Here is a 27,960-nt window from a genome sequence, read left to right as displayed (position 1 = left end):
CGAGATATGGCTAGAAAGTGGCTTCCCTATATTTGTGTGTCATTCGCATGGGCACCAAGCCCTTCATATGTCTCTAGAATGCCATAGATGCGGTCGTTTCCAAAAGGTATGTACTTCGTCAAAAGGTATCTACATCGTACAATAGGACGCCACACATTGGCGTATACATCTGGCATGATTGATGGAGCATCATCACGACAAATTTGAAAAGTTGCAGCACTCGAACCCTGCGCAAAGTGCAAGCTATTAGAATGTAATATTATTCCAATTAAATTATTTAAATCACCAAGCGACCAGGGAAGCCGCAAATTAGCACTTTGACACGCCGTTTGTCATAATAGTCGTGTAGTTGTTCATTAAAAAATATTTTGAATATTTTCGAATTTGCAACATTATGGCCATGCACGTGACCATGGCCGCCGAGGCGAGACCGAGCCCAGATTGAAGTTTTTTTCGGAGGTCTCTTTTATACTCTGGGGTGCTTCCTAAAGGTCTCGAGAGGTCGTACGCAAACAGGCGTGATCAACAAAGGTCGACGCGCTTGCGTGCTCCAAACCTACTGGATCGCCCGAATCGACCAAATCTTTCCTCCAGAGGCCTCATGCGTCGTGGCGGCCGCTTCGGGCGCCACTCGCGCCGCGTTCTTGAACAAGCTGCACCCCAGCATTTGCTGCTGAATACCAAAATGATGTGTCTCTTTCAAATGATGAACGTCCTGCACTATGACTTGTACTTCTTGAACTCCGGGGCCATTTTGAAGGCAGCCTCGGGCTTCGTGGAGGCGGTGATCTTGCCTTGCGCGATGAGGTTGTCAAGCGCTTCTTGAGCCTCGCAGGCGGGCGACCGTCTCCACTGCGGCATGGCAAATTTGAAGTGCCCCCTTCGCTGGAATGTGCGGCTACTAGTAAGGTTACTGTATTTGACGCACGCAGAGCCAATAAATTCTATATTTTTCGTAATTTAAAAAATATTATCCGGAAGACGTTGTCGATATGTCGATCAAATGTCGATCCGATGTCGATCAAATGTCGATCAAATGTCGTTTTCATGTAAACATTCTTCAATTGACGACATATCTCAGACTTTGCTCTGCGATATCTCGCCGTGCATTGCAGCAATACCCATTTCATTGATGCCGTCGCGTAGAGAAAAGTCTAACGTTTCGAACCGTGGTCTAACCTTGTCGATAGCATACTTAGATCAAGAGAACCAGACGTCGATCGATGCAAGTTTTCGCGAAAACGGCCACCTGTCGACGTCTGCTGTTTCCAGACGCGTTTCCTGATCGCCATTCGGCAGTACTACAATGAAAGAACGTGTACGTCTCTATTGGTCGATGGCATTGGAATCTTCTTGCGGTCAATATTGACGGCGCTACCACCACTCAAAGTTGTCCCGAAGTCGATCGACGTCGTCGACAAACGTCGTCGACAAACGTCTCCTGCGAAATCGACAAAACCGGATAAATGCGTATTTTAAAAGAAAAGGTAATAAAAATATTAAAATCCGGATTTTTCCGGGTTTTTCCGGATTTTCCCATTTATCCGGGAGAATTTCCCCGCCATTTCCAAAGTATGGCGTCTATCGACACCTTCTGGACCCTTGGCCTCGCGATTGCCAAGCACGGCCTGAGCCAGAGTACGAACATCGGTATGCGTCGGTTCCGAGGACTCTTTGGTGTCGGTCCCGACGTGTGTCTGAAGCTCTGGGATGCAACGGCCCAAGTCCGCCCCACCGACACGAGCCCGGTCCACCTGCTCTGGATGCTCCTTTTCCTCAAGGGGTATCGGACAGAGGCCGAAACACACGCCTTAATTGGCGCCGACGAAAAGACCCTCCGGAAATGGCTCTGGCCATGGATTGAGACGGTCGCCAAACTCGAGATCGTAAGTCTATACATGCTTGTGCGGGTTTGTTCGACTACTCGAAACATGCCTAGATCGATTGGGAGGCCCGACGAATCGGCGCTCGTCCGGCCGACACCGTTCTTGTGTCTCTCGATGGTACTGATTGTCGGATCTATGAGCCCACGCCTTTCGACAAAAAGTGGTATTCCCACAAGTTTCACGGGCCTGGGGTTCGCTACGAGGTCGGACTGTGCATCGCCACGGGCGACATTGTGTGGGCCTTTGGCGGGGTTCCGTGCGGCGAATGGCCTGATTTGACCTTGGCGCGGCACGCCTTCGTCCACATGCTGGACAGGGGTGAGAAGGCATTGGCGGACAAGGGGTACCGGGACCCCGTCTACTTTCGGTATCCCGACGACGGCGGCCTTCAAACCAACCGCCGCCAAAAAAAGATCATGGCGCGCCACGAAACGGTCAATCGACGGCTCAAGCAGTTTCGCGTGCTTCAGTCACGCTTCCGACATGCTCTCGAGAAACACCCCATTTGCTTCCACGCAGTCGTGAATATCACGCAGCTAGATATCGCCTGTGGCCACAAGCTATTTGGCGTGTAATAAAATAGTCGTCTCTCCTTCCGTCAACGTCGTTTCGTCGAATTCCCGCATCTCCCTGGCTTCGCGACCACCTCCTTCCGGCTTCCGCCATCCATACACCTCGCCTGCGCGACAGCTAAGCCTCGCTGCTGCCGTGAGACACAGCACGCTCAGAGTCGAAAGCCCACTTCCCAAAACAGCTTAGTGTAAATTATACTAGAATTTGAATAGACTCACTTCAACAACATCGAATAACCGACAATTCATGTAGCGTAGTTTAATCAATTTTAATAGATGACCCACTTCAACAGCAACTGGGAACCACTAACTACAGTGTCGTGGAACACGACGCTGCAGTCAGCGTACAATGCTAATAAAATATCAAGGTATCAAGGTCGGAATTGCAATCTCATCCCAAAGTGATCGGTGAGCCTGTCCTTTGTCACGACCCCATCAGGACCATGTCTTTCGCACAACGGCGAATGTCAATTGACTATATCCCATACATACTCATTACATCAACCACGGTATTCACGAGTACGAACGAGCGTGGTGATGTGCTCGTGGAAATTACGGCCGTGTGACCAGACCAAAAGTTCTACTCCGTTGTCGTGGCAACGACCCACCGCTGCACACGACGACGGCTCTGTCGACGCGACCGCTGTACCACTTCGTGGAACCCAGCCGATGTCGACGAAAGTATCTTGGGCTGCCTTCGCTTGTTTGTAAGTGTGGCCTCACTTTGCCATTTTACAAGTGCCGCGACATCAATACATGCGTGAAACGATGACCTCGGAAATCGTGCTCTGGCGCGTCTCGGAGGAGTTTGCGTCGCCAGTTATGGTCGTTGATCCGAAGGACTCGAACCAGTTGGAGAACCGGCTCAAACAGACGCGACGCAAGCGGGTGCTCGTGCTTCTGTTCGGCGTCGTTGTCGTCGTCGGAGCTGCGATCGCAATCGTGCTGTCGTCGTCGAGTCCTGTCGAAGCAAACCAGAAAGCAAGTTTTACGCCATGGCCGTCGACAACTGCGACGAACGAAACCTCGGTGCTAGCGCCGATCGTTACCGATGCGCCGACGCCCGTACCGACCTCGGCAAGGACGCCCGAGCCAACCACACCAACGCTTGCGCCTACCAACACAACACTCTTGCCGTCACCAACAGAATCGGTTACGATCACGTCAGAGCCGACATCAGTCGCCACGCCTTTGCCACTTCCGGCACCGACACCGGCACCAACGCCCGCACCGACCGAGGCGCCAGTCGCGTCGTCCAACAAGGCAAGCTTGCGCTTCGTCAATCGATGCGAAAAGGCATTGAGATTGTCTACTCACTCTGCTTTGAGCACGTCGCGTGCGTCGAAACGTCCCAGTGGCTCTCGAGAAGCGTGACGTGGGACGTCTACGGCCACCAATATCAGTCGTCGACCTTCCGTGTCGGCTGGAGTCCAGAGGCAACACGTCCGTCACAGCTGCCATCCATCGTGATCTCATCGAATCATTTTTGTCTAGTGTTCGAGTCGAGTCGCGGCGGTGGCAAGGTGTGGTATGACATTAGCGCGATACCACCCGGGGTACCTCACTGCAATCTTGCAGCTCCACCCGTCTCACATGATGTACGTACTGTAGTGTGGCAATGGCATGAGCTGGGAAGCGTGCAGCAAGGGTGGTAGTGTCAAAGGCTATAACGTTGCGATCGGTGTCGCGCCGCAGCGCCTCGCCCCGGACGACGGGTACAACTGCCCTCCACTGCTTTGCGTAACCGAGCGGTGCGCGGACGCCTACCTTTTCCCACAGGACGATTACCACACCAAGAGTTGTCACCAAGACGAAGCGCTCGTCGTCACTTTTTGTGCATCGTCGTGAATGCTCATCCCATTGGTGTTCATCGCGTTGTACGAATCTGATTTTAACTGGAATGGCAACATAAGTGGCTCCTAGAACTGCACTAAATGATGACATGGTCGGGACAGAAACGCCGAGTGGCAGACTTTGACATTAGCACCACGTCGCTACGAGCACCTCGTCGATGCTGCAACTCTTGGTCTTGACATTGTCGGACGGAAAGAGATACGCGTCGGGGCACTGCTCCGAGGCACACTGGACGTCCACGCAGTTGTAGCCGGCTTCCGACACAACCCGCGCCGGGCGCACACTCAGCGGTACATTGTAGCCCGCGACGGTGCCGCCTCGACTGCATGCGTCCCAGCTCGTACCATCGCCGCACTACTCGCCACAAGAAACATTCTAGTAACTCGGTCAATCGGGCTATTGTCCGTACCCCCGGTGGAATGACGCTGATGTCGTACCACGTCTTGCCGCCATTGCGCGAGACTTCGAACACTATAGAATCACAGCGTCAGTGCCAAGACTGAGAGATCCACTGAGGCGCACAAGTGGCCTGTGAGCTCGGCCCGACTCGAAACGTCGACGACTGAAACGAGGAGCCAACGACATCAAACGTGCCACCGACACCCACGGTTTGAACGTAGTCGCTTTTGCCGCTCGATGTGACAATGGTGTAGTAGAGGCTGATAATGGTGCCGCAGTTGTTGACGAAATGGATGGATCCTGGGGCCGACGATGGGGCTACAGTAGGCGACACAGTTGGCGTTGGCGTTGGCGTTGGCATTGTTGCTTGGGTCGAAGGCGGCGTCGGTGCCGTAGTCGGTGTTGTGGTAGGCGATGGAGTCGGTGCTGGCGTCGTCGGTGGGCTCGGAGGTGGTGTTGGAGCTGGAGTCGGGGGAACAGTCGGCTCTGGTGTTAGTGAAGACGTCGGGACTGCACTGGGGGCGATCGAGGGGACTGGCGTTGGGTTCGGTGTGAGCGTTGGAGCTGCGTGAGTTATTGACGATGGAGAAGGAGTTCCGGCATCTACCGGCATGGAGATTGGCGCTGGTGTTGGCGCTGGTGTTTGTTCTGTTGTTGACGCGACTGTCGTAGGTGCCACCGTCGTTGGTACAATTGGTGTAGAGGTCGTTGCTGCAATCGTTCCCGTCAACACGGTCCGAGGTGCCTCTGTCGTTGTCGCGGAGGCTTCTGGCACCGGCTCCATGACGCTAGCTGGAGAAGAGGGGGCATTCGTTTCACTTCTCGGCGGCGCCGTGACCAGAACCGGTCCGCTTGTCTGCGGTGGGATGGTCGATGTGGACGACTCGACAGCCGCCGGCGCAAGTGTATTTGTGCCAAAGTTGTTTTCTGCGTCGCCGTTCGAGGTGTACCGTCCGTTGGCCTGCGTGAAAATCACAGCGAGAGAAATTGCGACAATAACCAGCGCCAGCGCGATTAAGCTCAGCACCAGTTTGCGCTTCCGTCGGAGCGCGTGAACACCGTCGTCGACCTTGTCGAGCTCGTCGTGTCGGCTGGAGTCAATGCTTCTCGACGCCGCTGTGCCTTGTGAAGAGAGATGCAGGAGTCGCCATCGGCCACAAGATCGGCGCGGCGGCGACGCTAAGAGCGCAATTGAGTCGGTCGAAAGGCGCGCCGGCGACGACTCGGGCGTGAGCACCACGAGTCGGCTCATGGAAAAATGGCGAGACGCGTGTCTGGAAATAGTCAGCGTCGCGCAGAGATCGACCCGCCTTCTTGATTTGGTGGTTGATACACGTCACTGAAAGAGATGCGTCCATTGCAACACGGGCCGTCGCTGGGTTCGACGAGCGACCTACACTATGAATGGGGTTCTATGTCCCTTTCACCGCAACCGACGATCATGTCGAGGAACCTCCACGCATCCCGCTTCTGCGCAGAAACGATAACGACATACAAATTAAACTGGTGCCACCACAGGAATTCCTCGCGTGAGACCACACGATGAGATGCAGGCTTGAATCAAGGGGCGTTGAGACAGCGTGGACGGCCATGGCCACACATGACTGATTTGTGGCGTGCTTGTATACCTCGGTTTCATGATGGTGCCGCAGTATGGATGCTCCTTATGGATCCGGTGCGACTGGGGTGCACAGTAACCAATCTCTCTACGAAAACGGCCGCGACAAAGCTGCTGCATTCGGTGATTCGATCGCCGAGGATGGCATGCATCAGGATAAAGTCCACTTCGTGTGTGGCTCAGACCTTGTCACATTTCAAACTCAATCTTTGAGGGGTGAATTCGAGGTTGTTTTGCGTTTTTGAGATCGATGCTCGACCCCTAATCGTGGAGCACGCATGACTGCGCAAGCAACAATCGTCAATTCAAGCGCCAACAGTGTTTGTTTCGACTCATTGTATGGAAATGATGCAAAATATCCAACTATCTTGGGCCACTAAATCGTTCTACACCTAACCTTCTACTGCCTATGTATTGTTTTTCATGCTGCACAAAACGTGACCTGGAACGTTGCGCTGGCGTCGACACACGTGTGCACCTTCGTGTTGTCCGCAGGGTACAAGTACGCTTCCTCGCAGCCGTCGGCCAAGCACGTGATCACATCGCACTTGGCGTTGAGTGGCACGACGCGCATGGGCAGATTGAAGCCGACTTTGCCGCTGTGCTTTTTGCAGTTGTCCAGGCCGACGTTGTGGTCGCACTACACGACGGAAATAAGATCCAAGTGCGTACAATAGAGAGATGTACCCCTGGAGGAATGATGCTAATGTCGTACGCGACGCGGCCTGTCTCCATGACCGTGACCTCAAACACTATTTCGCATGGAATAATCCATAAGAGCCATATCCAAAATCCAGTCTCATCCGTACGTGTGGCTTGGTCAAAGCCCGCGTTGGGCGTGTGGTAGCTCGTGCCCGTCTCGTTGGACGCACATCCATACCGGCCCACGTCGAGGTCGCAGAAGCCCCAGCGCTTGACGTCGACCGGTTTCTGGTAAATATGCAGCGGCATGCTGCAGTTGTTGACAAAGTAGTAGCGCGCTCGCTTCCACGGCACGTCTTGGCCGTTGCCGACGCCGTTGCTATGGAGGTCTTCGGTGAGCTCGATCGACTCGAGGACCGCGGTCGGTGCCGGCGTCGGTGTCGGTGTTGGCGCCGGCGTTTCGGGCGCGGCCGCCGCCGACTTGTCCGACGCTTTGTCCGACGTCCCAGAGCCAAAGACGAGGACGCCGGCGACGATCGCAAACACTGCAAAGCACGCAAAGAGCACGAACGGGAGGCGGTACTGCCGCCGTCGGTTCTCACTCGAGTCCTTGACGTCGGGCGTCGGGTACGCCTTGTGGAGCGGCGGCAAGGTCGCCATTTGAAAGAAGGCCGCGATGCTGGACGTGCGGCCACTCGGGCGGCGCAGCGCCGGCGGCGAGAAGAGCCACGTGTCGTTCGACCCGATGGGCTCGAGCGGCTCGGACGTCCGCGGCGTCGGCACGAGGATCGGGAGCGGCGCTGGGAGGCTGCTGCTGCTGCTGCGACTACTGCGGCTCATCGACGACATCATGCGAAGAATTGCGCTCTTGTCGAGTGTACCTCGTTCCCAGGCCGTGTTTCTAGCAACGGCAGTAATCCCATGGCCAGCATTGCGTATTTGAATGTTTGTATGCCCGAGCAGGAGGGGGCGGACCAGCTGGCACGGACTTCAACCTCGCCGACGAGATGACCAGCGTTATCGCCTGCCCGATCATGTCCGCCGCCGACGACGACCGCGCAAGAACGGTAGCGACCGAATACCGACAGCGGCAGTGCGCCCGCCGACGACATCGAGAACGACGATGCACGGACGATGTAGTACACTGTACGTACTGTGGTCGGTGTACGGTAGACACGATGGCCTTTCTGAGTTGTAAAACCTTAGGCAAAAACAGATGCCATGCCATGGACTCATAATGGGATCGACTCCGTCGCCGTGCGTGCGCCAATAGCGATGCTCCATCCACCGTGTCCAGAGGCAAACTACTACGCAAAGCACCATGCCAGAGCAATCGAAGAGCCATAGCTGGCGTCGAGCGCAGCTGTCGGCGGAGACAGTGCAAGGGCGTCGAGGCGTTGGTACAGGCGACAACATTGCATACGCCAGCCTCCTCGCCTTTCGTGTGCATCTGATCGCGGCCACCATGCAGCGCCGAGCGACCAGTGCGCAAACGAATGTCCCGTCCAATAGCCTGGCGCAAGAGCAGCCTTTGCGCGCAATGACTGCTCATCTCACAACGAGTTCGGTAATCAATTCGCCATGGACGACAGGTGGGTCGCACCCAAGCCTGCAATGCATCCAACACCGAAAAGCCCGTGCAGCACACCGGCCCCTTGCTGTAAGTACTACACTTGATATACCTACAAGTATGAACACACCAGGTTCAGGCAGAGCCACCCAAAGCTATGGCTCGATCTGTGATCCACCACAAAGCACCACTAATCAATAGCCTACTTCTGACTTTTGAGCACATCGCGCTTTCTGTACGGGCTTGGGGCGTTGGAGCGCTCTTGGCAGACGATCGAGGCGCATGCTTGAGAGTACCCTGGCTCGCCTAGGTTGTTGTCTTGTCTTGTCTATGCATCGGCGGGACATGCATGCTACATGCACTAGTTCATGAGACTCGTAGTTCCAGCCTTTGCCCTCCCCTCACCGACAACAGACCACGATGTTCGTCGGCCTCGAACGTACTTGGAATACCATTAGTTGAATACGAAAACATACAGGACCGTGCCGAGAACCCATCTGCCAGCACGCGATCGTGGTTTCATCCTCGTGTAACCGATTCTCAATGCCAGCCACCGGCTACGTCGTGCCCGACCTTGATGACGGGCGGCCCGTGCGTCGCAAAGGCAGCAGCAACGCCCACGACCTCGTCGACGAGTCGACGCCGCTGTCGGCCTTGCGCCGCAAGCCGCCGCGTGGTCTTTGGAGTCCGGCCCACCGCTCCAAGTACACCTCATCCATTGTCGGCGTACAGAGGTCTTTCCATGCATAGGCTGGTCGGGGTGTTCATGCTGCTCTGGCTCGTCGGTGTTCTTGTCTACCAACACTGCTACGATATACCGCCAAGAGAAATGCTCGAAGAGGACGACGGGCCAACGGCGCTGCCGATGCCAGTGTTGCGGCCGCCGTTGGCAGCCAAAACACTGGCGGTGTGGACGCTCGACGCAGTACTCGACGCCTATGCGCTGTCGTCGACAGCCTCTGTCGATGATCTCCAGCAGCTCCTGCAGCGCATCCAAGATGACACGGCGCCCACGGTAGCCATTTGCTGCCGTTCCGACTTGACATTGCATGTAGCCCCAAGGAAAGTGGACCCGGTCCGAGGGCGAGAGTATACAGCTTCTCGTGGTCCAGCGCATCGATGCTCTCACGGCGGAGCAGAGCGGAGACAAGCCGGCGGACCCAGAAACGGCGTCAACGGTTGATGACGAGGCGCCGATGGCCATCGATCTGACCTCCAAGCCCTTGACCAACGATGACCCCACGCCGAGTGACGACCCCGCATCGACGCCCCAAGAGACCACAGACGCGCCAACAACGACGATCCATCCGACCACAGAAGCGCCAGAGCCAACGGAGCCCGCAACCGCTGCGCCGACGCTTCGTCCAACGGAAGCACACACACCGACCGAGACACTATCGGCAACAACGCCACCGCCGGCACCGACGGCGTTGGCTACTTCGGTGGCGGCCTCGGTCGGCAGCAGCACATCGACCCCACCACCACAGCCTTCCCTCCGCCGCCCTACACTCGGTATCCCTTGCGAGACGTACAAAGTGGCAACGTAGCACGTAGAGTACCAGAGTGATCTTGTGCTGTGGGTCAAGGCCGACGACGGAGTCCACGTGCCCGACACCACCGCGTGCGCAGCCGACGCCTCGCAGTGTCGTGTTTACGCGTGCGTGCATTCTTCTCCCATTCGACTCCAATAACTCTATTTCTATGGTCGTGCAGATGGCGCAACCAAGCGCCTGGCGGAGACGCCCTCGCCTTTATTCCAATGTCGACAACACCGGCCTCGGTCCGTCCATAGTTGCTATTAGCATCGACCGAGCTTGGTCGTAGATGCTTCCTATTCTCGTTCCTGACGCGATTGGTGACCTCCCAGCGCTCTATTTTACGTGCCCACTGGTTCTGTCACCATCGAAATCGCTGCTTCGCGACAAGTCGACGCTCTTTATCGTCTTGTCTCCTGCGACACTCAGTACAGTACCTCGCAAGGCGTTTGTATCAAGGTATCAAAGGATGTCTAGTCGCACCAAACTTTCTTTGGGCACACGCCGTACGGTCAGTTCCGGCTCCAGCGGCAGCGAGCGAGCTTTTTTGGCGCCGGCGAAGGCGTCGAAGCCGAGGTACCGCCTATTTCCATGCGCTTGATGCACAATATGACACTTTATTACGGTGCTAAGGACAACCAAGGGATTGCGCCAGGCACGTTCTCTCTCCTCGTCTACGCGTTGGACACGACGATGCGCATCAAAGTCAACGGTGCGACTTGCATCTCGAGCGTAGTAAATATCAAGCATTTGGGTAGGACTGCCGTTTGGCTCCGAGACGCAGGACCTCCCCGTGCACATTTCGCCGCTCGACTCGACGATGCTCGGAAGCGCTAAGCGCATCTGCGATGATAGCGCGTTTCATGGTACCACCACGTTTGCAAAACGAACGCCAGCCATTCATCGCATGTAGGCCGCATCGCTGAAGTCCTTTTCTACTCCTCGGTGCTTTCGGCGTCGAATATACACATGGTCGAAGACTATTTGCTTGCAAAGTGGGAGATACCACGAGGTACAGCCATTGATTGGCACCTACAGACGCGATAAGTACTGATGGGACTAGCTACCCAACACCACGCCGTCGACAAGGCGCCGCTCAAGAACGACGATGGCGACGACGAAGACAACCATATCACAAACGACGCGGGCGAGCGTCCCGTGCAACCGAGGGTAACGGCGACCTCGGTGCAACGCAGCGCTCTGCGGCCGGGCGTCGCCGCCGTCGGTGGGTACAATCGCGACGACGTGTTTGTGTGGGTGCCGCCCGCCGAGGACCCGCGCCTTGCCGCCGAGTGGCGTGGCATTGTCGCTGCAAAAATCAAGCTCGTCGAGCGGTTCGAGTTTGGGGGCAAGATTCTACACGAGTACATTGACGAGCTCAAAGAGGAGCTCCACGGCGTGCGCAGCGTCATGTTTCCTTGATTTGATTCGCCAAAAATAGCCGTATTTCTGTGATTTCACCACATACATTTCGTCACTGTCGCCAAGGCCGTAAAGTTGATGGCCTTGCTATGGCCAAGGACGATTATTAATAATGCTTTAGCTATAGTATACGTAGCTAGTTTGTAGTCCAAGTCGATGAACCACCACTCTGTCATCTTGCCGCACACCAGTGTTCCTGTACGAGTAAAACACTTGTCGAGATGGGACTTGTTTGTTTCCTCTCGAGATCGAGAGCAGTTGAGAGCAGTTGAGAGCGGTCTCGGCTCTGCCACGCGGATTTAGATCAATGACAACCACACGGTGCGGAACTGCAACTTCAACGTACCAGCCTTCAAGATCCGATGCCAAGATCCGGTTCTAATGGCTCCCGTTCGACGCGTCGCTTCAGAGACAACGTTCCGCTGCGCCGCCAACGACAACAACGAAATGCACAAATTCCCCTTTTGAGTGCAAGCATGCACGTGTGCCTCTATGGACGGCATGGCGTCGGGGCGATGCGCAGTCAGATCTGTGGGATTCCCCTTGTCGAGGCGAGCACAACTCAACAAGCATCAGTAGTACGACCCCACGTCGACAGCCTGTGCATGGGAAGCTATCGAGAAGTCGTGTCAACGCATTCTTATAGCCTTCGACCCAGATCCGCAAGCAAAGCAGAAATGCAGCTCTTGTTCGAGCTGAGAATAACGGTTGGCGCTCAACGACGAAAGCAGACGTCGGTTCGCACAGGAGGCCCTCCTTTGTGAGTGCCATGGACACGTGGCGTGTTTCCCTCTCGACAAGGCGCGCGATGTTGACGAGTCGGCTGGCAACGACGAGAGGACGACGAGCGCACAAGGCCGCGACGGACTGTTGCATGCACACGACGCGCCTTCGCTCAGTATCTTGCGTGGTAAATTCATTGGCTATGGTCGGCGAACCTCACGAGATGCAGTCGTTTTCCCCGTGCCATGGAAGCGTTCGCAGCGTTTCTTCGACCACGCGACGACGTCATAGAAAGCCCATGGCGCAAAAACAGACTATCACCGCGCAGCTACTTGGCGCAATGGATGGCTGCGACAAGGTCACCCTCATGCGCTCAACAGCACTCCAAGGAATAAAATTCGCGCTGAGACGTTTTATCACCACACGCACCGAGTTGAGCTGTAATTGACACATGCGTTACCCATGCAATGGACAATATGTAGTAGGACCTAGCATCACCCACGCGTGCAGAGCCGCGCTCGCACGCGATGAGAAGCCGTCTTGTATCGTGTAAATTTGGCAAATAAAAACACACCTTTTGGTCGCCGCCTCTATACCGCGCAAGGTACTGCCTCGCCACTGCCAGGCGCACTTCGCAGCGACATACCCTGGAGAAGCAAGGGGCGCCGTTGCGTAGGGTACTCGGAGTGGATGGAGGAATGCTCACAGCCACGTGCACGGGAGAGGCATGGAAAAAAAGATACTTTTTTCCGACGTGAGTCGCGCTGCAAGCCGCAAAGAAAGGGCTGCTTTGGCGCGCCAGCTGGTGGCACAGCTCATTTCTGTTCTCGAAAGAGTCTCTTTCGTGGCTGTCCACTTCTGATAGGGTCGGGGGCCGCGATGATGGCGCCAGTCGTCGCGCTGTCTTGAAGCAAGTCGACCGAGTAGCTTCCTCTTCTACATGTACAATACATATACGTGTCGTCGTTATTGTTGCTCATCGCCTCCTTCCCGTGCACCTGGCACCTTGAATGACCGTTGAAGATACAAGTTGCAACGCTGCTGGCCACAAGATTGCTCGACAGTCCGACATGTCAATTACCACGAGACCAACCAACAGCGCGCTCGACTCGCTGTCGACTCAAAGAACGCTTATTCCAGCGAGCCTGCAGAGTGTATAATCGAGTTATCGCCCGATATTGATGGCGCGTCCAATCAAGCCGTGCACACCAGTGGCAACCGTACGGTTCTGCATCGAGGCGCACGGTGTATAATCTCCATTTCGCGCGTGGATCGGTCCGTCATGGCAAGCTTGCACCATACACTGTAGAAGGCGGCCAGGGCCGCTTGCACCCGCGGTGCCTTCCAATGCACGCCATTATAAAAGGGCTGTCATCTACTAGTACTAGCTAAGAACTCGTCGGCTACTACGTCTACCTCTCGTGACGTGGCGCCATGACGAACAATCCATTTCGTACAGCACCATCGACCAAACCCAAATGGGCTCATCCACCTGCTTCCTGCGATATGGAGACAGTCTCGACAAGTGCATGCATATGGAGACATCTCTGGTAAAGACATGCACCTTTTTCTAACCCATCCACCGCTCCGCAGCATTTAATGATCTTGGTGTTTGTATGCAAAAGGTGCTTGATGGTATTAAAAAGGCTTCTTTGCATCGAGCGGTTTTTGGCCAATCGCGTGACGCCGGCGCAGGCTGATCGATGGCATGTGGCAGTCTTCCATTTCCCATGTCGTCGCCCCCGCGCCCGTCGTCGCCGACGATGCGACCGGTGTACCCGTCGTCGTCGTCGCGCAGCAACTCGGTCGTCCGGCGCAACAGCCACGGCAGCCTCGTCGCGCCCAACATCACATCGACCGCCGGCGTCGAGTACGACTCGATCCGCGTCCTCGACGAGGCCGTCTCGAGCCATGGCACCATCTACTACTCGGTGCACGTCTCGTGCATGGAGAGCCCGCTCGACAACTACACGATTCGCCGGCGCTACAACGACTTCAAGTCGTTCCACGCGACCTTGTCGCGGTACATGCCCACCGCGCCGTTTGGCTTTGTCGCGTTCAAGGCCGCGATCAAGTCGATCGACGAGGACGAACCCGATAGCACCAACACGGCCAACAACAGTACGTTTCTGAAAGACTCTACCGAAGACAGCAGCCACCACGCGACGATGGACGTCGTGTACCTCCCGCCCATGCCCATCGGCGGCCTCCTCGCCATCATGACGTCCAAAGACACGCTCATTCGCAGCCGCATTGCCATGTTCAACCGCATCCTCGAAGCTGCGCTCGAAGACGGCAGCCGACCGGTCGCCGAGGCGCTCCGCAACTTTATCAAGGAGGCGCCGGGCGGCAGCTTGCACCGGACGCTCTCGAGCATGTCCGACTCGACCAACGACAAGAAGCGCACCAAGTCCCGGTCGAGCTCGGCGTCGTCCTATGTCTCGCTGCGCGACTATGCGGCGCCCGAGCTCACGCTGAGCCTCGAGCGCGACGCGAGGCGCCGGACTGCGTCCTTTGGCCGCCAAACCAACCGTCTCTTCCTCGACTGCGCGATCAAGGCGGTTGAAGCAGTCGAGAACGGGTCGGCGCTCCCGCTCTCGTCGTCGTCGTCGTCGACGGCCGCCACGAGCTCGCCGTGCTCGCCGTACGATACGAGCCTTTTGCCACCGACGACGATCTCGGCCGCGCCGCCGTCGATTGCAGCGTCATGATGACCGCCATCTAGCTGCCCTCCACCCCCTCCCCGTCCTCGTAATAATATAGTCGTCGTCCCTGTCCCGTGGTGTCCCCGTGGTGCGCGCTTCGTTGCTCGGACGCCAATCCCGACCGATCCCAAGCCAGTACACGAGGAAACAGGTGGGGCACCAGCTGCCACGACCATACGAAGGCAAGCGTGATCTTTGTTTACCATCTGCCATCAAAGGGTTGAGGTCAACGGCGCGCATGCTTCTTTCGGTCCCGGGACGATGAACGCGAGTACGACCGACGCCGGCGACGACGGTCCGCCGACCGCGACCGGCTGCGCCGTCGACTGCTGCGCCGACGGTCGCGTGACGACGAGCGACGATCCCCGGGCGACACGGACCGGCGATCCCGCGACACCGAAGAGCGACGACCGCGTGGCGATGGCGACCGGCGGTTGCGGGGCGATGGCGACCGGCGGCTACGGGGCGATGGCGACCGACGCGGTTCGGAACGACCCCTGGGCTGCACGGGTGACGGCGACCGGCGGGCGGCGGCTTCTCGCGCTGCCTCCTCGCGCGCAGCGGCCTGGCGTTCGAGGCGGTCGGCGGCGTCTTGCTTGAAGGCCGCTTCGCGCGCTGCCCGTTCGTCTTCTTCCTTTCTACCCATATCAATGCGTCATTAACTAATGGTGATATCGGAGGTACCGAAAGTTTTCTTGGCAAGTCGCAAAAATCTCTTCTTCGTCGATCGCCGAGAGCAATGTAACCTCGACTTGGGTTCGGAGCTTCGTGATCGCCGGATCCGTGTACTCTTCGGCGTCGGCCACCGCCTTCTTGTGGTCGCTCCAGAGGTCGAGCAGCCGCTTGTACTCGAGCCGGCGGTGCATCGCTTTGGGATACCATGCGTCCAACTACCGCCTCCGATCAAGAGAAGATTCAGGGCGCGCAGCCTCCTACCTGCTTTTGGTAGACCGACTCTTGCACGGCCAGCGGAAGCACGTTCAGCACCGTGGTTGTCATCGCCTCGAACGACTCGTTGTCTTGCAGCGTCGCGAGGAATTGCTCAAAACTTGCCTTCTTCTTGGACATCTGCAGCACGGTCTTGCATGTAGCACAGTCGCATCACGGAGATCGCGTACCTGCGACAAGGGCATCGCGAGCAGCGTCGCTTCGACAAAGGAGGCCCACGCCTTGCGCGCCTTCTTGACGTTGCGCTTCATCTCGGTCGCGATCTCGGCTTTGCGGTGCTTTAGAAAGTGCTCGAAAATGGCCCGGCGCTCGTCCATGCTAGCCCAGACAATATAAGTATCATCGATCTCGAGATGGCCACGTACTCGGCGATCGCGCGGAACCGGTCGTCGATGGCGATGCGGGGCAGCGCGCCGTCCCACTTGAAGTGCGGGAGGATGCCCTTCTCGCGGAGCATGGCGCGGAAGGCCTCGATGCGCTCCATGTGCAGCTTCTTCTCTTCGTCCGTCTCGTCTTGGGGCGGCGGCGCAGTGGCCACGACAGGCGCCGGCGGCGGATCCTTGGCGGGCGCTTTGGGCGGTGCAAAGCGCTCCTTGCGACGAACCGCGTCCGCGGCGGCGCGTTCGGCCGCCGCTTCGTTCTCGCGCAAGATGGCGAGCTGCGCGTACGACATCTCGGGCGCGCTGCCCCATTCGTCCGGGCGCTCCCACACGGACGTCCGGCTCGGCAGGTGGAAGTAGTAGAGCGTACCAAAGCCCGCGTCAAAGACGCCCCACTCGCCCGAGAAGGCCAGCGCGGTCTTCATCATGTCGTCCATCTCGCCGAGCTCTTCGCGGACCTCGATGGGCATCTCCCACATGCTCTCGTTGGCCTCGGCGTCGTGGTAGTACTTCCAGCCATCGCCGGCGTCGTGCTCGGACCACTTGCCCCACGTCCGGCCCATGCTCCTAGAATATGGAATCCGCGGCCAGTGATTGGCCCGCCGGCGCAAGGTTGGCGTCAGCGATCTAAAAACACGCAAATTACAGTCCGTCGTGGGGTTGCCGCTGCGCAAATCTTCTTGCATGGCCTCGCCGGCCAGCACACGCACACCTCGAATGTACAGCCATGATATTTTTGGGTTTGACGGCTCTGTCGTGCGCGATGCATTCTACGTCCACTGTGCGCTGGACGCCCTACGGGCGGTGTGCGTTTAGCCAATGTGAACTTTAAAAAGACTTGATTTGTGTATCTATTTTATTCGATATTACAATCCAACGAACGATCCATGTCAACTCGACCCATGCTCAAGCTCGATTGCGTATACCAGTAGAACCCAGGGTCCATAAGCAGGTGCTGGGCCCTTGCTAGTGCGTGAGATGCGGCGCAATGTAGACGTCGACGAGCTCGGACGCGGTCGGGCGCTCGTCCGGGTCAAATTTGAGGCAGGCCATGGCCATGTTGTAGATCCAGTCGGGGCAGCTCGCCGAGAACGTCGGTTGGATCGAGCCTTCGAGGACGCGCGCCATGATGGCCGTGTCCACGAGCGGCATGCCCGTCGTCGGGTTGATCTTGTCGTCGTACGGGATTGCGTGCGTGTCATACTCAGAGAGCAGCATTCCTGCCATGAGCTCTCAGTATCCATCGATATCCATGGATGGGCGTACCGAACGAGTAAATGTCGGCGGCGACCGAGTAGCGGCCGTACATGAGCACCTCGGGCGCCATCCAGCGGAACGTCCCGACGCCGGCGGTCATCGTCGCTTGCACGTCGACGCGGGCAACGCCAAAGTCGGTGAGTTTCGTGCCCTTCTTCGAATCCAGAAGCACATTGCGCGACTTGAGGTCGCGGTGGATGATCGCGTTCGCGTGCAAGTAGGTCATGCCCATGGCGAGCGCCCACAAGCTGCGCGTCTTGGCCACCCAGTTGAACTCGATGGGCGTATGGTAGAGGAGGAACTCGCGCAAGTCGCCTTGGTCCATGTACTCGAGAATGCATTTGAGGTCCGTCGGACGCGTCCACGACGCACCAATCATGCGCACAATGTACGGCGACTCGAGCCTACAACGCCGATTTGAATGCCGGGTCGCACTCGCCACACTACCGTTGCAAGAGCTGGATCTCGTCGACGAACGCTTGCATGTCGTCGGCCGAGTCGCGGTGCACGAAGCGCTTGATCGCGACCGCGTCGCCGCGGTAGTAGCCAAACCAGACGTCGGCCGACGCGCCAGACCCGAGGATACTCTTGAGCTCGAGCGACGAGTCGTCGAGCTTGATGGGCGCAAGCTCGTCGAGACTCCACGAGTGAATCTCTTGCATGGCGGTCGACATGGGCGCGTCCGTGTTGGTATGGAACGCAAACGTCGAGTCGAGCATCGCGCTCTCCTGGCCGTTGTTGTCGTCCGGTGTCTTGGGCGTCGGCGTCGGCGACAAGGACCGACGGCGCTTCATGAGCGCAAAAGCAACAAACCCAATCAGCGCGACGCCACCGACGGAAGCACCGACGGCCAGTCCAACGTCTACAGTATACCATGGGTTCCACGGCACTTGACTGCAAAACAGTGTACCAGAGCCGCTGGCTTTGGTGGACAAAGTGGCCACAGCGACTGCCGGCGGCGCGACGGTCGTGGGCGTGACGCACACCGTGTAGACTTGGCGCGTCACCTCTTGGAAGTGCGGCCATAGCGGCGTGAGGGTGCCACCGGCCGCCGCGCACGCCGACGGGTCCGACATGATCGTCGTGTCGTCGACGGTCGCTTTAAAGTTGTTGGCATCGCGCGGGGCCGTGTTGTTGCGTGTGAGTGTAAAGTTGGCAATCGCCGCGTACGAGTCTCGGCTCAAGTGCATTTTGGTCAAGTGGCAGCCCGCGAGATCGCTACGTCCGTCGTTTGCTTCAGTGAAGAAGGCTCCTCGCGGATCGCTTACATGCGGCGCAGCGTCGCCGAGAGCGTGACGTTCACAAACGTTGTGAGCGCACACGTGTGTTTCAACCCCTTTGGGACCCCGAGGCGCCTACGACAGCGCGTCAGATCGTGCTGACAATGCGATCAAGATTCGCACAAGTGGGCGAGTTTGGTCCAATCCAAATCGACGAGCTGCGTCAGCGCCGGGGAAAAGACACTCCTAGAATGACAAGCGTTGGTATACCGCGATGCATCGTGGCATCTCGTACACGTGCTGGAGGTTGTCGAGCTGCGGAGGCAACGCCGTAAAGTTGAGATCGAGCACGCGCCTATTAGATACGGTCGTAAGCTATCCAACGCCACAAATCTACGTGCATACAGGTGCGTAATGGACGCCGGCAAGTTGGCCGGCCACTGCGTCCAGCCCGACTTTTCAATCCATCTACACACCTCGAGTCCATCTCGTCGTCGAAACTCTACGTACAGCTTTTTCAGCGCGACGGGCCACGCAAAGGCTGCTTCTTGCGGAAACGACGCATACTGCAGCGTCCTACGCAGCATGAGCCATCGTCTCGAGAGATGGAGAGAGCGTATGTTGACGCACAGCTCGGTGAGCTCTTGGGGCAGCACCATCTTGGCTGTCGACACGAGCTCGCTATGGCGCACGACCCTATTAGCTCGAGATGAGATGCACCGCCGCCAATGCTTATTGGTTTCAAACAAGCGCAGGTCGTTGGTGGCGCGGGCAGAGGCGCTGATGTCGCCGATGGCGGTGACGCGGTCGGCGCACGGGACGCGCGTGTTGGCGCCCGACGACTCCCACGGGCTCGGGCAGTCGGACGAGAGCGAGGCGTCGGTGACAGCGCAATGGCTGTCGAGGAGGCAGTAGGACGACGCGCTCCCGCAGTACGGCGACCCAAAGGCAAAGATCTGCCTCGCTGTACGGACACGGGCTCTGCGCGACGGCGGCCGCGAGCGCCGACGCAGCGATGGTGGCGAGAGCATGATACCGACTGCTGCGCATCGGCTGGGTGCACTTGCGACGGTGGTGGACGCTGGGTGGACTTCGAACTTCGGATTGTTACGCGCCTTGCCTTTTCGATGCTTTGCACAGCACTGAGTGGAGCGCCTATTTGTGCACAACAAGAGTGGGCTCGCTGGCCTCTCTCTGGTGACGACAGGAACGTCATGCAACTACTTGATGCTGGCGTGGTCGACACGGCATCGGATTGTTCCAGCACACTCCTGTGCACGCGCTCGGCGTTGATGATTCGTTCTTTCTCAGGTTATGGAATCTAGTAATGCAATTAAGCGTGCGTGGGGATTATTGTGGTCCTCTGCAAGGAAGCTCTGCACGCGTTGCGATCCACGGTTCCACTAGCGGGCTGCATCGCCTTTGCTATTCATACGGCGCCACCGTAGAGTACTGTCCTGTGAGTGTAGTAGGGTTGTCATGCGAGAAAGCTGCGTGGACAACGCCTTGCTGGATCTAAGCCGCCACTTGCAAAGCAAATTCAACTTGGTGCATGCCCACTCTCTTGACCGATCCTGAACCAGAGTTCGCACCCGGGCCCGTCTACGCTTCGAACTTCGATATATTACGACTTGGGATTTGTATCTGTATGCAAAGACACACACCAGGTGGCGACACAACTCGATCGACAAAATGGCCGTCACGTGCGCCGTGGCCGGCGCTGCCGTCTTGAGCTTCGACCACGAGCGCTGCCCCACACCGTACAGCTTGTGCGTGATCGACTACACGTCCGGCAAGGCCACCGAGTCGAAAGGCAGTACGGTGACCGGCATCGACGCCATTGGCAACATCTCGACCGCCGGCATCGATGGCCTGTACGTCGCCGCCGTGTCCACGCTGCCAGCACGCAAATACGATGGGTAGGACGGTCACCGACTCGACGCTGCGAGGAATGAAGTGCGCAGTGTACCCGACTCGGATGCTCACAAGCTTGTAATGTGTCTTTAACGCCCAAACGGATATCAAGCGGTGCTGCACTAGGCAGTTTACCCGCGTCAACTTTACGGCGGCTGAGAACGAGTGGGCCTGGCCGCGCATGCTGCAGACACTGTGCGCTCTCGCTGTGGCGTCGACGACTGATGGGGCTACATGTACTAGGCAGTTGACGTCGACCAATGTGGTGCAGCTGCCACGCAATCTGCCATCCACCATCACGACCTTGTATGCTGGCTTGATACCTCGATAGTTATATATTTCATGGCGTAGGACGGTCGCCGACTCGCCATTGACGGTGCTGCCGTCCCATTTGCTGCCAAACCTCAACGAAGTGTAGTGACGGGTGGAATTGCAAGCGTGACTAAAGTTGGTGCGATGCTAGGGAGCTGCGCAACACGCAGCTGCAGCGTCTTCACGACCAGTCGTGGTCGGCCGTCGCTCGCTTGTACGCCGCCATGTTTTGAGATGCGCTGACCTTGCCACAGGTCTGTGGAAGGCAACGCGCAGCTACGCTCGTGGTCGAACGTCACGCTCTCGTCGAATTTGCTTTTCCTGTGCGACCCAAGGCAATCTCAACGGCGCTCATAGCTCACGATCGCGTTGTAGATCGCTCAAGAACATCCAGCTGCACACGTTCAACGTCGACGAAGCTACGCTTGCCGCCCTCGACAGCCTCGCGAGCAATGGCCGCCTCTTGACGCTCGAGAAAGCAGTCGTTGCCGTCGACTCGGGCGCGTGCCAAGCCAGCGGTGGCGTTGTGACTCCGCTCTGGACGTCTCGGGGTTCGTACTCGGCCTGCGTCCACTACCCAGCGACCCCACCTGCGTCGGCTACCAAAGGTACGGGACGACACTTGCGCATCCCATGGCGAGCGATCTTTCTGGCTAGGCCTTTCGACGTCGGTGGTTGTCGCACTTGTCGTCGGTGGCATCGTTCTGTGTGTTGCCAGTATCGTTGCCGTTGTGTGGATGTACCGTCGTCGTCCGCCGACGCCACCGACGGTGACAGAGTCGAGCCTCGCCGCCGATATGGCTCGGCCTCTCCAGTCCAACCGTGCGCCAACGACAAAGGCCACGATGGCCGAGACCGAGGGCTACCGGACGCTTGCGCTTCTCAACCGTCTGCGCTTGGACGCTTCGAGTCTTGTGCGCGGGCGGCTCGTCGGCGCCGGCGCCCACGCCCACGTCTACCATGGCATGTACAACGCAACACCCGTCGCCATCAAGACCCTTATGACCAGTCGCAAGCACGAGATCGACCGCGTCATCGCCGAGATTGAGCTTCTGGCCACGTACAATTCTTTTTTTGGACAACGCTAGCACGTCATCACGTCATCACGCGATAGGCTCGACTCGCCGTACATTGTGGGTCTCGTGGGTGCCGTGTGGGCCGGCCGGCTCGCGAATCTCGAAATCGTGCTCGAGTACATGGATGGCGGCGACTTGTTTACGTACTTGCGCAGCCATGACACGGTGACATATGCGTGGCCTGCGAAGCGGACGACACTTCTCAGCGTGGCGCGAGGGCTCTTGTACCTGCACGAGCGCAGCATCATCCACCGCGACGTCAAGGCGCGCAATGTGCTTCTGGACGACGAGAAGGGCACGAAGCTCACGGATTTTGGCGTCTCGCGCGTCGACAGCTTGGCCACCATGACGATCGGCGTCGGTACGTACCGGTGGATGGCACCCGAAGTGCTCCAAGAGAACCGGTACTCGGTCGCTGCCGACGTCTACTCGTTTGGTACGACGCTGCTTTCGTCTGTGCAAGGTCGACAATGTTTGTCCAAACTAGGTATCTTGCTCTCGGAAGTCGACACGCATGCCATTCCGTACATGGATATGATCCAGCCCGAGACCGGGAATCCGTTGATGGACACGGCCATCTTGGCACAAGTCGTGCAAGGCCGACTCCGACCGACACTGTCGCCGACGTGCCCAGAGGATATCGCCGCGCTCGCCCAGCGCTGCTTGGCGTTCGACCCGATGGAGCGACCGACGGCAGCGGATGTGCTCGCGGCGCTGAATGCTGCAACGCTACCTGCTTCCATATAAACTGCGCGAGGCCAACATGCTTTTGTGCTTTGTCTCGCTCTTGTAGTGCAGAAGATTGTACATCCCGTGTTCATTCCGTTGTACAATATTATTTGTACCGGTAGTCGAGAAGCCGCCACGACAGGATATTTTATTTCCCACGCTACATTCGGCTATTATCTACTTGGTTGCACTATGCATTAAAATATGCTTTTAAAATGGTTTGATTGGATGAATATTCAACTACTTTCAACCAATCCCAGGCGTCTCGATGCGCTCAACGAGCGTCGCTCGCGTTCCCAGGCCGCGAGGTCGACCGAAACACGATCGAAAAAAAATCGCTGAAACTTGGCACAGCGATAGAGTACACTCTGGGCAGTACGAAACGCTACATCTCGTCGACGTTCGAGCCCTACTGCGTGAGAAATCGACCCAACCGTTCAATGTGGCATTTGCCACCTATGACCACGTTTACGGCATATGCCGTAAATACCAGGTAGTTTCGGCACTCGTATCCGGACATGCCGAATTTACCCTCCACGGTCCACATTTCCGAGATCATGGGCTCGCCGACGACTGCCGTGTGTACGCCCGCCGAGGTGCGGACGTCCTGCGCCGCCGCCATGGCCGCCGCCACGCACGTCAAGGTCCTCGACGAGAAGATCGCAACGTTCGCCTCGACGATCGACATGGCGCAGTTCGCCGAGCTCTCGGGCGCCGTGCGCTACCCGCTTTCCTTCAAGTCCGTCGCAGATGAGCTCAACTTTATGGGTACGCCAGCCTCTCTACGCACTAGCGCCATCTCATGGCGGCATGGGTAGGCCTCGTCAACGTCCTTAACTTTGGCAGCGGCTATCGCCAACCTTTGCACGCCATTACGGACCGCGTACGTGCGCCATCATCGTGCTTGCTCAATGGCTGACCATGCTCGATGCTTCTAGGGCGCCCACGAGACGATGGTAGCAACCGTCTCGATAGGTGGCGATTGCAGCATGGGCTAACGCGCAAGGATATGCGTAGACGTTTGGCGCGATTGGGCTCTTCATCTCGGAGCCGCGCCTCGATGCCAAGTTCCTCCGTGGCCTCTCGCTCGAGAGCGTGGCCTCGTACTTTTCGCTGCCGACCGAGCGTGACGAGCAGCTCTCGCCGGGCATCTACATTGCCAAGCCGGGTCCGCTCAAGCCGTTGGCCGAGAGCATCCGCAAGGTACACATCCATCACTCGCATGTGCCATATCCTTTCTATGGATCGCAGGTCTTGAACGACACGGGTCGTATTCTTCTCGAGCTCGGATTTGCCGACTTTGGCGCGTTTCTGCTTGCGCATGTGCAAAAGGGCATCTCGGCGTCGCAGCTCGTCGAGCTTCTGGCGACGACGTTCCCGGCCTTCCACGACGTGAGCCCCGACGGCAGCGTCGTTCTGCTCAAGAAGGCCCAGTGCTTTGTCGCGAGCCTCTACCGCCGCTTTCACGTACGCCTCATCGATCATATCCTGCATCAGAACGTGCGATATAGGAAGAGGATGCCTCGTTTTGCTTTGACGACATTGCGAGCTTGACCGCGTTCAGCGACAATGTGCTGCCGTGTGTGCTCCATGCCATGGGCATACTCGAGGTATCTACGGCGTGACGATGCGGTGCACGAGCATGATGAACATCGCATCGACCTAGTACACGTCCGAGCTCGATGACATGATTGAAAAGGGCACGCTGCTGCCCCACGGTACGCTTGCCGATGCAATCACTGCGTTGCAGAGTGCGGACTAGGCGGCGTTGAAACCGAGCTCCGCGCGGCTGCGGTTGTCGCCTGCGAGAAGATTGTGGCGGCCACCGGCCTCGACATGATTGCGCTCGACTCGTTCCTCTGGCGTCTTGGTACGAGACGTCCTCCTTGTACATGAACGACGAGACGACAGTGTCTACCTCGTAGGCAAGGAGCCGGCGTACCGCAGCAAGCCGCGCCATGCGACCCAAGACACCGTCTACTACTAACAAGCGAGCATATGAAGACGAGCGCAAGCTCCAATATAGGTTTTGAAATACGGAAGTACGTACGTGTTTCTTTGGCGCCTCCGTTGGTAGAACGGTCGCAACAAGGCTCTTGTGCAAGACGTGCGGAAAGCCACACGGCTGTGGTGTCTTGCTTGCGGGCGCCAATGTCGACTTGCAAGCCGTTGCGTCGGTAAAGTCAACCGAGCAAGCTCATCCGATTGGAGGAGGGACAAGAAGGGCAAACGCAGCTGCCCGTGACCCTCCCAGTCACGACACACGTGCTTCTATGCGCACATGCCATCGGCTTCCGGGTCGGTTGCTGGTGGACTACTAGTACGACCAAACGAACGACGACGCGACTCGTTTAGAGTCGAAAGTTTAGATGCACCGGAGACTATGTAATGATAGAAATACGAATCGACAGTATTGTGCAATAAGAACTAGATGTACGAATTTGTCATCGCACGCGAAGACATGTCGTCGTCGAACCCAAGGATTTCTTCTGGCATCGCGCCGGCGCCACAAGAATCCAGCTTCAAGTTCTTTCGACATAAATACTGTACGTATACACTATATACCGTAGGATAGCTCGCATCGCCGCGCGAATGGAGCACCACGGGTCGTGTCCAGCGCCTGCGTCATTAGCTGCTACACAGTTGCGATTGCACTGTCATCCACGTACGCGATCTTGCGTCGCTATCGATGACACGTGCACGCCGCTGCCGTTCTGATATAACACTATAGATGGTTCTACACACTATTTCACATGAAAGATCCGTGTCATCGTGGAGCCAGAGACTCGACAAATCGCCAGCATGGCCGACCGTGGCCAGCTCCAGCATGCGCGGACCATCTTGATCAAGGTCGGTACCGAGGTCGTTAACTCGCCCGACGGGCTCCTCGCGCTCGGCAAGATGGGCTCGATCGTCGAGCAGATCGCGCGGCTCCACATGCAGGGCAAGCACATCATCCTCGTCTCGAGCGGCGCCGTCGCCATCGGCAAGATGGTGCTGCGCCGCCAGCACATGCTCTCGGGTTCTATGCAGGTCGCCTCTTTATGGCTACAATCGACGTCTTGGGCTCATCCTCCTTTGTCTGGCGTAGGCGCATCTCAAGGGCCGCCTCGGCACCGCCGCCGCCCTCAACCCCAAGGCCTGCGCCGCCGCCGGTACAACGTTCTCGCCGGCGCGTATGGCTTCTTGACGACGCTGCTGTATGTAGGCCAGAGCGGGATGCAGTCGCTCTACGAAGTGCTCTTCTCGCAGTACCATCTCGCGTGCTCGCAGATTCTGACGTCCGACACGGACTTTCGCGTGCCCCAGGTACATTCCATCGTCGTCGCCCTCTCTGCAGGTCGCTCATGCGACGTAGATTCGAGCCAACGTCAAGGAAACCATTCTGGCGCTGCTTAAAGTGGGCATCATCCCTGTCGTCAACGAGAACGACGTCGTCTCCCAGCGCCAAGTGCCCCTCACCGACGCCGACGTATGTAGACACTGCTTACCTCAAAGCTCTAGCGCGGACGAAATTGTCATCTAGGAGCGGATCGCTTGGGACAATGACTCGCTCGCATCCCTTGTGGCGCAGGAAGTCGGCGTCGACTGCATGATTGTCCTCACCGACACCGTCGGTCTTTACGGTGCTTTCATTTTTTGCAAAATCAATCTCAATCTCAACCGGTAGTATAGATCCATCGACCAAGGCGCTCGTGCACGAGTATGCGTCCAAGCAGCCGTGGATGTTCGCGCCGAGCTCGCGCGTCGGACCGCTCGGACAGCAAGACAAGGTCCTCGCGTGCGTCACGGCCGTCAACTCGGGTCTGGTCCAGGTACAGACAGTGCCCTTTTCTAAAGATTCGTTGGCGAGATACGCATCGGGTTGTGGTGTAGGCTGCTGTCCTGGCGCCAGCAGCTCCCGGCAGCATCGTCGATGTCGTTGACGGCAAGACGATCGGTACGCTCTTTAGCGCGTCGCCCGGCTCGCTCCTCGAGCTCGACGTGGGTTCGAGCAAGCTGTAGCTGCCCTCTTTCGACCACACCGCTGTCACGTGCAGTTTTTAAATACATAAGAATACAACTTGTCTGCAAGAGAAATGAAACTATTTCGTGACCATGAATGGCACCACTTTAATCGAATCCAAAAGGCGCGCCAGGAATTTGTAGCCAGGGACACAGTTTTCACACGACCCCATGAGTTGCCAGTTGTCGGCTTCAAGAAGGATGAGGTAGCCGTCACCCAATGTATTGAAGGGGTCGTCGGAGCTGGGGTCGTTGGCGTTGAATTGGCCAATGGTCCATCGGTCGCAAGCTCTCGGTGGTAGAATTCTAGCTCAAGCGATGGTAGAATTATAGCTCAAGGGTCAACTAATAGTGTAATTAATCGCTTGATGCGTACGAGTAGCCGCAAGCCTATGGCGCCTGCAGGAATCATACCAGCACTGATAGAGCTTTTTTCAAGCCATCGCACAACAATGCTGATCCAGTGGTGGCGAAATGGGTCCTTAGGAATTGTAGCACCCTGCAAGAGTAGGCTCTGATAGCAAGCACTGATAGCAAGCACTGATCGTCCGCACTGATAGCACTTGGACTGAGGACATCCATATGCACGTGCATTCATGGTCATCGTACTCTCGTACTAGTAACTATCATTCGAAGCTATTAGCGTCACAATGATTGCGGTTACAGGTCTTGATGTATGGATTCATTCACTGCTGCATGAGAGACGAACAGGACACGGGTCCATCCCAGGTGGGTCCTCAGAGCGATTCCAAATTTTGAAGCCATATTTTCTTGCACCCACACACATTGCCCACTCGCTGTGTACTTTGTTTCGCGGACAAGTACTGCACAGTCCCTTTTTTCAACTGCCCGTCAGATATCGGGTCATTGCCCAATTCGACTCGAAACATGAAGCTCACTTACATTCTGCTCGGTCTTCTGGCGTCGGTCGTCACGACTGGTACAGCAGCGAACGCTTGCGGCGAGGCTCCCGTGCCGACAACGCCAACGCCAACGACCCTGACACCAACGAGCCCCTCACCCATCAGCCCTGAGCCCACAAGCCCCGAGCCGACGACGCCAACGCCCACAAGCCCCGAGCCGACGACGCCAACGCCCACAAGCCCCGAGCCGACGACGCCAACGCCCACAAGCCCCGAGCCGACGACACCAACGCCGCCGACTCCCACACCGACGCCATTCTCACTCTGCAA

General features: G+C 57.4%; 13 protein-coding genes across 13 annotated transcripts; 8 read left to right on the top strand and 5 right to left on the bottom strand.

The window, feature by feature from the left end:
• Positions 1–1,574: 1,574 nt before the first annotated feature.
• SPRG_12241 (hypothetical protein) lies at positions 1,575–2,461 on the top strand (the record flags this gene model as incomplete). The annotated part of the gene is made up of 2 exons (XM_012351885.1): positions 1,575–1,886; positions 1,940–2,461. 2 exons carry the CDS (start codon positions 1,575–1,577, stop codon positions 2,459–2,461), a joined length of 834 nt encoding a protein of 277 aa, XP_012207275.1.
• A 765-nt stretch (positions 2,462–3,226) lies between these two features.
• On the top strand, positions 3,227–4,306 carry SPRG_12240 (hypothetical protein; the record flags this gene model as incomplete). The annotated part of the gene is made up of 4 exons (XM_012351884.1): positions 3,227–3,736; positions 3,787–3,901; positions 3,953–4,014; positions 4,070–4,306. 4 exons carry the CDS (start codon positions 3,227–3,229, stop codon positions 4,304–4,306), a joined length of 924 nt encoding a protein of 307 aa, XP_012207274.1.
• A 132-nt stretch (positions 4,307–4,438) lies between these two features.
• On the bottom strand, positions 4,439–5,963 carry SPRG_12239 (hypothetical protein; the record flags this gene model as incomplete). The annotated part of the gene is made up of 4 exons (XM_012351883.1): positions 4,439–4,666; positions 4,722–4,783; positions 5,034–5,197; positions 5,662–5,963. The coding sequence occupies 4 exons, from the start codon at positions 5,961–5,963 to the stop codon at positions 4,439–4,441; spliced, it is 756 nt and encodes a 251-aa protein (XP_012207273.1).
• Positions 5,964–6,642: 679 nt separating this feature from the next.
• On the bottom strand, positions 6,643–7,823 carry SPRG_12238 (hypothetical protein; the record flags this gene model as incomplete). The annotated part of the gene is made up of 3 exons (XM_012351882.1): positions 6,643–6,969; positions 7,017–7,081; positions 7,139–7,823. 3 exons carry the CDS (start codon positions 7,821–7,823, stop codon positions 6,751–6,753), a joined length of 969 nt encoding a protein of 322 aa, XP_012207272.1. The 3' UTR covers positions 6,643–6,750.
• Positions 7,824–9,063: 1,240 nt separating this feature from the next.
• SPRG_12237 (hypothetical protein) lies at positions 9,064–10,088 on the top strand (the record flags this gene model as incomplete). The annotated part of the gene is made up of 2 exons (XM_012351881.1): positions 9,064–9,245; positions 9,683–10,088. The coding sequence occupies exons 1-2, from the start codon at positions 9,085–9,087 to the stop codon at positions 10,086–10,088; spliced, it is 567 nt and encodes a 188-aa protein (XP_012207271.1). The 5' UTR covers positions 9,064–9,084.
• A 3,863-nt stretch (positions 10,089–13,951) lies between these two features.
• Positions 13,952–14,999, top strand: SPRG_12236 (hypothetical protein; the record flags this gene model as incomplete). Its single annotated transcript, XM_012351880.1, has 1 exon — positions 13,952–14,999. The coding sequence occupies one exon, from the start codon at positions 13,952–13,954 to the stop codon at positions 14,930–14,932; it is 981 nt and encodes a 326-aa protein (XP_012207270.1). The 3' UTR covers positions 14,933–14,999.
• A 139-nt stretch (positions 15,000–15,138) lies between these two features.
• Positions 15,139–16,822, bottom strand: SPRG_12235 (hypothetical protein; the record flags this gene model as incomplete). The annotated part of the gene is made up of 6 exons (XM_012351879.1): positions 16,240–16,822; positions 16,045–16,192; positions 15,863–15,994; positions 15,611–15,816; positions 15,435–15,564; positions 15,139–15,384 (listed from the first exon to the last, which is right to left on the bottom strand). The coding sequence occupies exons 1-6, from the start codon at positions 16,815–16,817 to the stop codon at positions 15,139–15,141; spliced, it is 1,440 nt and encodes a 479-aa protein (XP_012207269.1). The 5' UTR covers positions 16,818–16,822.
• A 398-nt stretch (positions 16,823–17,220) lies between these two features.
• Positions 17,221–18,856, bottom strand: SPRG_12234 (TKL protein kinase; the record flags this gene model as incomplete). Its single annotated transcript, XM_012351878.1, has 4 exons — positions 18,780–18,856; positions 17,959–18,729; positions 17,521–17,915; positions 17,221–17,474 (listed from the first exon to the last, which is right to left on the bottom strand). The coding sequence occupies exons 2-4, from the start codon at positions 18,699–18,701 to the stop codon at positions 17,221–17,223; spliced, it is 1,392 nt and encodes a 463-aa protein (XP_012207268.1). The 5' UTR covers positions 18,702–18,729; positions 18,780–18,856.
• Positions 18,857–18,977: 121 nt separating this feature from the next.
• Positions 18,978–19,762, bottom strand: SPRG_12233 (hypothetical protein; the record flags this gene model as incomplete). The annotated part of the gene is made up of 5 exons (XM_012351877.1): positions 18,978–19,086; positions 19,137–19,199; positions 19,242–19,307; positions 19,362–19,427; positions 19,479–19,762. The coding sequence occupies 5 exons, from the start codon at positions 19,760–19,762 to the stop codon at positions 18,978–18,980; spliced, it is 588 nt and encodes a 195-aa protein (XP_012207267.1).
• A 661-nt stretch (positions 19,763–20,423) lies between these two features.
• Positions 20,424–20,727, top strand: SPRG_12232 (hypothetical protein; the record flags this gene model as incomplete). Its single annotated transcript, XM_012351876.1, has 2 exons — positions 20,424–20,605; positions 20,655–20,727. 2 exons carry the CDS (start codon positions 20,424–20,426, stop codon positions 20,725–20,727), a joined length of 255 nt encoding a protein of 84 aa, XP_012207266.1.
• A 973-nt stretch (positions 20,728–21,700) lies between these two features.
• Positions 21,701–22,780, top strand: SPRG_12231 (TKL protein kinase; the record flags this gene model as incomplete). Its single annotated transcript, XM_012351875.1, has 3 exons — positions 21,701–22,017; positions 22,072–22,469; positions 22,521–22,780. The coding sequence occupies exons 1-3, from the start codon at positions 21,755–21,757 to the stop codon at positions 22,778–22,780; spliced, it is 921 nt and encodes a 306-aa protein (XP_012207265.1). The 5' UTR covers positions 21,701–21,754.
• Positions 22,781–23,318: 538 nt separating this feature from the next.
• SPRG_12230 (hypothetical protein) lies at positions 23,319–24,804 on the top strand (the record flags this gene model as incomplete). Its single annotated transcript, XM_012351874.1, has 9 exons — positions 23,319–23,530; positions 23,581–23,645; positions 23,701–23,718; positions 23,780–23,965; positions 24,014–24,229; positions 24,274–24,372; positions 24,429–24,480; positions 24,525–24,632; positions 24,688–24,804. Coding segments are annotated over 9 exons (1,018 nt in total), but the record flags the coding sequence as incomplete, so codon positions are not given.
• Positions 24,805–25,530: 726 nt separating this feature from the next.
• On the top strand, positions 25,531–26,837 carry SPRG_12229 (hypothetical protein). Its single transcript, XM_012351873.1, has 7 exons — positions 25,531–25,795; positions 25,854–25,917; positions 25,971–26,071; positions 26,121–26,234; positions 26,289–26,388; positions 26,438–26,577; positions 26,639–26,837. The coding sequence occupies exons 1-7, from the start codon at positions 25,565–25,567 to the stop codon at positions 26,765–26,767; spliced, it is 879 nt and encodes a 292-aa protein (XP_012207263.1). The 5' UTR covers positions 25,531–25,564; the 3' UTR covers positions 26,768–26,837.
• Positions 26,838–27,960: the final 1,123 nt, after the last annotated feature.

The sequence above is a fragment of the Saprolegnia parasitica genome (genome assembly GCF_000151545.1).
Source record: "Saprolegnia parasitica CBS 223.65 unplaced genomic scaffold supercont2.88, whole genome shotgun sequence".
In the NCBI taxonomy this organism is placed as follows: domain Eukaryota; phylum Oomycota; class Saprolegniomycetes; order Saprolegniales; family Saprolegniaceae; genus Saprolegnia; species Saprolegnia parasitica.
Note: the sequence above shows the minus strand (reverse complement) of the source record. Positions and strands in the feature narration are given on the sequence as shown.

Bases quoted from the DNA above. Each gene is read 5' to 3' on its own strand.
- SPRG_12229 (XM_012351873.1), top strand. From the start codon at position 25,565: ATGGCCGACCGTGGCCAGCTCCAGCATGCGCGGACCATCTTGATCAAG. The intron at 25,918-25,970 runs GTACAACGTTCT...TGCTGTATGTAG, and splicing joins CAAGGCCTGCGCCGCCGCCG to GCCAGAGCGGGATGCAGTCG. The intron at 26,389-26,437 runs GTGCTTTCATTT...CCGGTAGTATAG, and splicing joins CGACACCGTCGGTCTTTACG to ATCCATCGACCAAGGCGCTC.